General features: G+C 39.5%; 1 protein-coding gene and 1 long non-coding RNA gene across 3 annotated transcripts; one reads left to right on the top strand and one right to left on the bottom strand.

Annotated features, from left to right (window-relative positions):
• Positions 1-765: 765 nt before the first annotated feature.
• Positions 766-2,117, bottom strand: LOC148070126 (uncharacterized). Its single transcript, XR_015712941.1, has 2 exons — positions 1,920-2,117; positions 766-1,235 (listed from the first exon to the last, which is right to left on the bottom strand). It is a non-coding gene; the product is annotated as an uncharacterized LOC148070126 (long non-coding RNA).
• Positions 2,118-2,203: 86 nt separating this feature from the next.
• lsm3 (LSM3 homolog, U6 small nuclear RNA and mRNA degradation associated) lies at positions 2,204-6,384 on the top strand. 2 transcript variants are annotated; one of them, XM_087801522.1, is made up of 4 exons: positions 2,210-2,310; positions 3,984-4,094; positions 4,176-4,271; positions 5,972-6,384. In XM_087801522.1, exons 1-4 carry the CDS (start codon positions 2,290-2,292, stop codon positions 6,050-6,052), a joined length of 309 nt encoding a protein of 102 aa, XP_087657648.1. In that variant the 5' UTR covers positions 2,210-2,289; the 3' UTR covers positions 6,053-6,384. The 2 variants fall into 2 exon arrangements, with proteins under 2 accessions (XP_087657647.1, XP_087657648.1); XM_087801521.1 differs by having other exon boundaries at positions 2,204-2,310; positions 3,984-4,271.
• The last annotated feature ends 427 nt before the right edge of the window (positions 6,385-6,811 follow it).

Genomic DNA, 6,811 nt, shown 5'->3' on the forward strand with positions numbered 1-6,811 from the left:
TGATGATGAAGATGAAGATGCAGAAGTTTCAAAACATTTTTGAAGAGATTCTGACTCTAAATATTCTAAGCGCGCCCTCTAGTGTTTCTACCTCGTAACTTCAACATTGTCACTGTGACTGTTAATAAAGTTTGAAACAGAAGCTACGACTCTTGGTCATGGCCTGTGGGCCAATAAAGGTCGCAGAATTAAAAGTATATGGACTCAAGTTAAGCTGCTGAACGTGTTCACGAATTAAAGTAAAATAATTGTTTCATGTGTTACTCTGTACTTAGAGAACCTTCAACGTATGCCTTAAGTTAAAATAGATGTTATTTTCTGAGACACATTTTGACGAACAGAAAACAGTTAAAATAATTATCCTTTGTTGTGACGTCAAAACTCTTCTGAAGAGCTCAGATCACTCAAATGTCCAAGATGTACTTGAACGCATCAGTGACTAGAGCGAGCGTCAGAGTGATGGAATCTAAAGTGACGTCATTTTTGGACCGTCACAGGTTCTGATATCAAACATTCAGATGACTGACGTCTGAACTGAGTCAGTGTGTGTGTGTGTGTGTGTGTGTAGTAAACGATTAAACGTGCACGTGAATTGTATGGATTCTGTCGCCCTCTGCTGGCAGACATTATAATCACATTGTTGACGCCGACAGGACGTTGTTGAAAAAAAAAGAAATTGAACTTCCGGTCCACGTCAGAGGTGAGGTTCTTCCTTGGATAGAACTTTATTGGTAACGAATGGAAAAAAAAAAAAACACATTTCAATTTAAATGATAATTTAATTAAATCTGAAACGTAAACTTGATTCAAATGCAATTACAGAAAATGAAACATAAAAAAACCAAAACAGATACTTTTAAGTTTATGATCAGAATTAGAAAACTTTTATTGCCAGTATTGTAAACACAACACAGGAAGTTGTTAAAGTGGCAGTACAGAATACAATAATAATAATAATAATACGAATACACTTTAAACTAATAGAATAAAAATGTAATACATTAAAATGAAATAAAGAGAATTTACCATTAAATTGGTGTATTAAATAAATGAATACAAACACATTACAACTAATTAAACAATCATTATGATCGGGACAGCAGACTGATAGAAACCCCGAGGTTATCGACAAGACACCTTTCAATAATAATTAACTTTTATGAGTCCACTTCGACTTCCTTCCTTCCTCTCTTTCATTCTTTCTTCTTCTGCCTCCATGACCTCCATCCACGTCCCTGCAGGAAACGAGATGTTAATCCAGGAACATGGTCTCCACAGAAAGAGTGTCGCAGGGATCTCTTCCACCGCAGAGCGACGCTGCAGCTGAGGGTGGAATGGGTAACACCACTGCCCTGATCTGCCTCCTCAGACACACCTGAACCAGAACCAGTACTGAGAGCTGGACCGGTCAGGCCGAGGAGGGGGAGGAGCCACGAGACACAGGAAGACATTTTTACATTTGTCAGTTTCGTTCAATAAATTAATTATTGCCTTTTTTATGTGTGAATCATCTTGATATGATGTTGAAGAAAATAAAATCCACTCAAACTTATCTAGAAAAATACGTTTGTCTGGTTCAAAAAAAAAACAACCTCGGAAGCTTCATCTCAAACTTCTGACGTCGTGTGTTTATGAACGAGCATCATGGCGGACAATCAATCATTAACGTGGCAAAAGAATGACACATGTTATTGTTTATTGAGGATTCATTCATCTTTACAACGGTTTTAACTCCTTCAACGAGTTCATCCGTTTAAATAAAACTGTAGATTTTTGGAATCACAGCATTATGTTCAACTTGACATTAACCTTTGTTTTCACAGGTGTGTGGAGAACACGACCGAGCGATGATGGGAAGCGAAACCTGATCGAACATGAGTGTTTTTGAGAAAATGAAGTCAGGAGGAAATCAAACTCACCTATTCCTCTGACCCACGACGTGGACGTGGACGATGGAAAAGCCTGGAAGAGGATGTGAAGAAGAACGGTCCTTCCTTTATCCAGCCAGGGTTGCCAGGTCCCGTTGTACGCATGCGCAGTAGCAGTTGAAGCTTTAAACGATGACCAACACGTCAAAAGTAGTCGTTTTTTGTCGCGTCAAATTCGACAGTCACTCATTCAAAGTTTGACATTTTGCCAAAAGCGATCTAATTGTTGACAATTTTTATCATTTAACAAATCCGGCGGTAACGCGATATTTTGTACGTGGCGTTGTGTCTTTTCCTCGAGCCTGGCAACCCGTGTTCGGTTGAGCGCGCGCGTCGGTGACGCGCAGACTCGAGCAGCAACATGGCGGACGAAGTTGAACAGGTCAGAGTTTTTCGCGCTTGTCGCTGTTAAAATGTGCAATAAATGCTGCTTTCTGTGTTTCAGGACGAATCCGTGACGTTAGTCGTCATATTTACATTCATTCGAAACGGGTTCGGTGTGTTTTAAGGCTGGTTTGACAGCGCCGGGGCCTGTCAAACTACCTAGCATGGCTAACTGTTAGCTTCTGTTGGAGCAACCAAACGTGTGTCTTGCAAATATAATGTCGATTTATTTTACTGAACACATGCTTAACCGTATTCACAAGTTAGTCTAGCAGCTGGAATACATTGTAGGATGTATGCAAATGGTTTGTTGGTCCAGGGTGCGGGCTTGTTGGAACCTGCTTTGCTTGACCCATCATTTAGAAAGAATGTACCTGAAACATTTAAACTATTTGAGCAGGAATTCTTGCTCATCTTTAGATTAAATAAACTTTAGATGAAGCAAAAGTAATGGAGTGAATTTTCCTTCAACATATGTTAAACACGTTTCATGTAATGTGTATTTTTTCAATATTTTAGTTCTTGTAATAAATCGCATTAAGACATTTTGTAGAAATAAGAATGGATCAAAACTTTAACGACTAATTTTCATTAAAGTGATGTGGATGAATGAGACTACTGCAGAAAACTGACCACAAAATGTTTCCTTCAACTGTATATTATACTTCGGAAAATGATGTCACAACACGATCTGGAGCTTGTAATCCATGTGTTTGTGTCTTGTTTAGACTATTGTAACAGTTTATTTTCATGTTTAAACAAGAAGGATCTGTCTCGCCTGCAGTTAATGCAAAACTCTGCAGCGAGAATTCTGAGCCGCTCTAGTAGAAGAACTCACATTTCTCCGATCCTTAAAACTCTTCACTGGCTTCCAGTTTCTTTCAGGATCAACTTTAAAATTCTGGTTCCTACTTTCAGATCTATTTATGGTCAGACCTTCCATCAGTGATCTGATCCAGCCTTACACCCCAGCTCGGGCTCTGAGGTCTGTGGATCAGAATCTACTGATGGTTCCTGAACACGGTTCAGGACCAGAGGAGAGAAAACCTTCCAGGCTGTTGCTCCTAAGCTTTGGAACGATCTTCCTCTCTCTCTGTGTTTACTGACTGCTTTAAGAAGCGTCTCAAGACTTTTTTATTTGTATCATTTCTGTGACTCCTTTGTTTGTCTTATGTGTCTTGGCCTTTTAAAGAATATATTTTAACTGTGTATTGTTTTTGATTGTTAAAGCTCTTTGTAACCCTGGTCTAGAAAGATCTTTACAAATAACCTTTACTTACTTACTATTCTCGTCTATCCAGGGTTTTGCCGATCCTTAAAAACAAGTTTTCTTCCGGAAACATGAAAAAGTTCAAATTAAAAAAAATTCATCAGGCCGAACGCAGTACTAGGCAACGAGTACTTTGTGGAGTACATTTTTTCAAAACGTATTTTATATTAAAGTAAACATTTGGGTAAAGCTTAACCTAAAAATCTTGTTATGTTTTTCTTTTTTCTCTATCTTGTTTTTTAAGTTGGTCGAAAATTTAATTTCAAATGGTATTGAAAAAACTTGAAAGTAACATTCCTTAAACTGTAGTAAACCTCTCGATCTTTCGTATCAAACAATTGTTCCGACCTCCAGCAGTAAACTTTGCCGACCTCTCATGAACCTTGAATGTCCTCCTGCAGCCACCGACCACCAGCGCCGTTGAGGAGCCGCTGGATCTGATCCGACTGAGTCTGGATGAAAGGATCTACGTCAAGATGAGGAACGACCGGGAACTTCGCGGGCGCCTTCATGTAAACATCAATACATATATATTTGAAACTACAGAGTTTTACCTGAAGCAGCTCATGTTCAAGCTCTTGTCTGGTGTCCAGGCGTACGACCAACATCTAAACATGATCCTCGGGGACGTAGAGGAAACTGTCACGACGGTGGAGATCGACGAGGAAACTTACGAGGAGCTTTACAAGGTACAACTCAAAGAGGCGTTCAGATATTGGAGCGAGCAGGAGTGAGAGGGTTAATGTATTCAGCCGGTTTTTAAGTCTTTGTGCACACAACGTCTAACACCTAATCGTGTCTGTTGACATCGACTTTAAATGTGTTCATTGTTGGTCTGTTTTTTCATTGCTCTTGACTTGAGAAAATTTGGATTGACAAAGATTTCTGTTGCTTAAAATAAATGTTAATACCAAACATTTAAACTAATGAACATGTTCGATCTCCTGATCTCCTGATATATATATATATATATATAATTAATAGGGCTGCTTGATTTTGGATATATGTGCGATATTCCATATTGGTGTCTTCTTTCACCTAAAAATGTAGCTGCAAGTACTGTAGGGGAGGTCCGGGTGTTTAGAGAAGGAAAACAATGCGATATTTCATTTATTTCCGAGCTTCTGTGCCGACATGATCGGAGAAAAATATTAAGTCGCGATTTAACCAAATCAATAATAAATCCACCTCCTTGTACACGTACACATAACCGTTTATAAGTGACCTGACGCTAACAACAGCATACGGCGAAGACGGACAGGTTTACACTAATTTGGAAGTTCTGCAAATTTATAAGAATACAACTGAGACGAGATGAAAAGTTCTTACAATATGTTGCTTTAGCAAAGGAGGTTGAAAGAGATGAGTGACTGGATCATTCGCGTTTTAGTAGATCATAAGTTAGTCCAACTTCCGTGTATATACACTGAGCTGCGCGACGGCAAGACGCGTCTCCATAGCAACCGAGCCTTGCAATCTGCGCCACACAGACGGACGGAGACGTAAACAACAACTGAGCCCTGGAGGCTGAACAGCTTAGTCAATTGTACTCAAACTCTGGTTATTGTTCCTGATGATAAGATTCCAGTGTTGAGTCAGTACTTGGGTGACTTAGGTCAGTCTGTCAAACTGAGCCTGAGAAACCTGGGTGTTGTATTTGATAAAGACATGTCTTTTGTTCAACACTGCAGAAAACTGACCAGAAACCGTTTCCTTCAACTGAGAAAAATCTCTAAACTTGTAATCCATGCGTTTGTGTCTGTTCGCCTGGACTATTGTAACAGTTTATTTTCATGTTTAAACAAGAAGGATCTGTCTCGCCTGCAGTTAATACAAAACTCTGCAGACAGAATTCTGACCCGCTCTAGTAGAAGAACTCACATTTCTCCGATCCTTAAAACTCTTTCTCACTGGCTTCCAGTTTCTTTCAGGATCAACTTTAAAATTCTGGTTCTTACTTTCAGATCTATTCATGGTCAGTGATTGGTCGAAGTGCACATTAAATAGTGCTTGATTTATACAATAAAAATGATAAATTATCAAACTTGTTTTTGAAATGCATATCGCACGTGCTAACATCGCGATATCAATATATTTTATATCGTGCAGCCTTGATTTAATTTACTATTTTAAAATTGTGAACCTGAAGTTATTACACTGTTGTTCTGGTCGTGGAGGAGCCTGGAGAGTCAGGAAGTTCTAGTTAGGATTCCTCGAGACCAAAGTGTATTTTCTCACGTTGTTAAGTGGTTTCCTAAATGATGAGGAGACAATGTTCCCAGTCATGGTGTTAAAAAAAACAATGTAGGGCACAGGAAGTCTGCGTCTTAATGGAGGATCAGAAGACCAAAGAAACAAATAAAAGTGTAACGACTGATCTATTCCACAGTCGACGAAGAGGAACATCCCGATGCTCTTCGTGAGGGGAGACGGCGTCATCCTCGTAGCTCCGCCCCTCCGCGTGGGCTGATCGGCTCGTCCGGTTCCGGAACGCCGCTTCTCGTCAACCTTTTTAATTTCCCGGCAGAAACCTCTGCGTGTGGAGCTTCAACGTTCTCGGGAACACAAGAGCAGAACCTTGTCTGTTCCAGAGAGAATCTGTCGTCTCCATTTTTAGTTTGAAGACTCTGACTCCCGACAGATTTTGTTTTTTTATTCTTTGTTTGCCAATGGATTGGCAGCAGCTCATGCCACGTGTGGATACTTTTTATTTCTGTCCTTTGTCTGGATGTATAGTTTTGTATGAGTCATGAACTTTCAGTTGGATTTTGGTAACTTGAATAAAAAAACATTGAAATGAAATCTATGCTTGTCATTTTTTTTTAACAATGTCTAAATGAATTAAGAAGTCGAGTGTTAAAATTAAATCAAACGTTGTTTCTTTTACGTCTGGGTGACTCCTGCTGGACAGGCCTTGAATTTATCACAGGAAATATGACATTAAACTTGAAAAGATAACCTATTTATCACCAGTTGTCGAGCGGTATTTAACTGATGTGAAGTCGCCTCTAGATGGCAGCAACCGAACGTGCAATATTCCTCCTGCAGTTTCAAACCCAACCACCAGGGGAGGCACGAGTCAACTTCTTGTTTATCGTCCAAAAACATTTTTCTAATGGGACACGTGACTGTGAGGGTCCCGGGGGGCCACAAACCAACGTGATTAAATATGCACTAATGTGATAATATATTAAAATATATTTATGGCATTTTAATTTCTTTGCATGAT

The sequence above is a fragment of the Callionymus lyra genome, chromosome 10 (genome assembly GCF_982586985.1).
Source record: "Callionymus lyra chromosome 10, fCalLyr1.hap1.1, whole genome shotgun sequence".
Classification (NCBI taxonomy): Eukaryota; Metazoa; Chordata; class Actinopteri; order Syngnathiformes; family Callionymidae; genus Callionymus; species Callionymus lyra.

What these genes read in the sequence shown, in the direction of transcription:
- lsm3 (XM_087801521.1), top strand. Translation starts at nt 2,290, where the DNA reads ATGGCGGACGAAGTTGAACAG. An exon ending in TGGCGGACGAAGTTGAACAG is followed by an intron (nt 2,311 to 3,983) that starts GTCAGAGTTTTT and finishes GTCCTCCTGCAG; the next exon opens with CCACCGACCACCAGCGCCGT. An exon ending in CTTACGAGGAGCTTTACAAG is followed by an intron (nt 4,272 to 5,971) that starts GTACAACTCAAA and finishes TCTATTCCACAG; the next exon opens with TCGACGAAGAGGAACATCCC.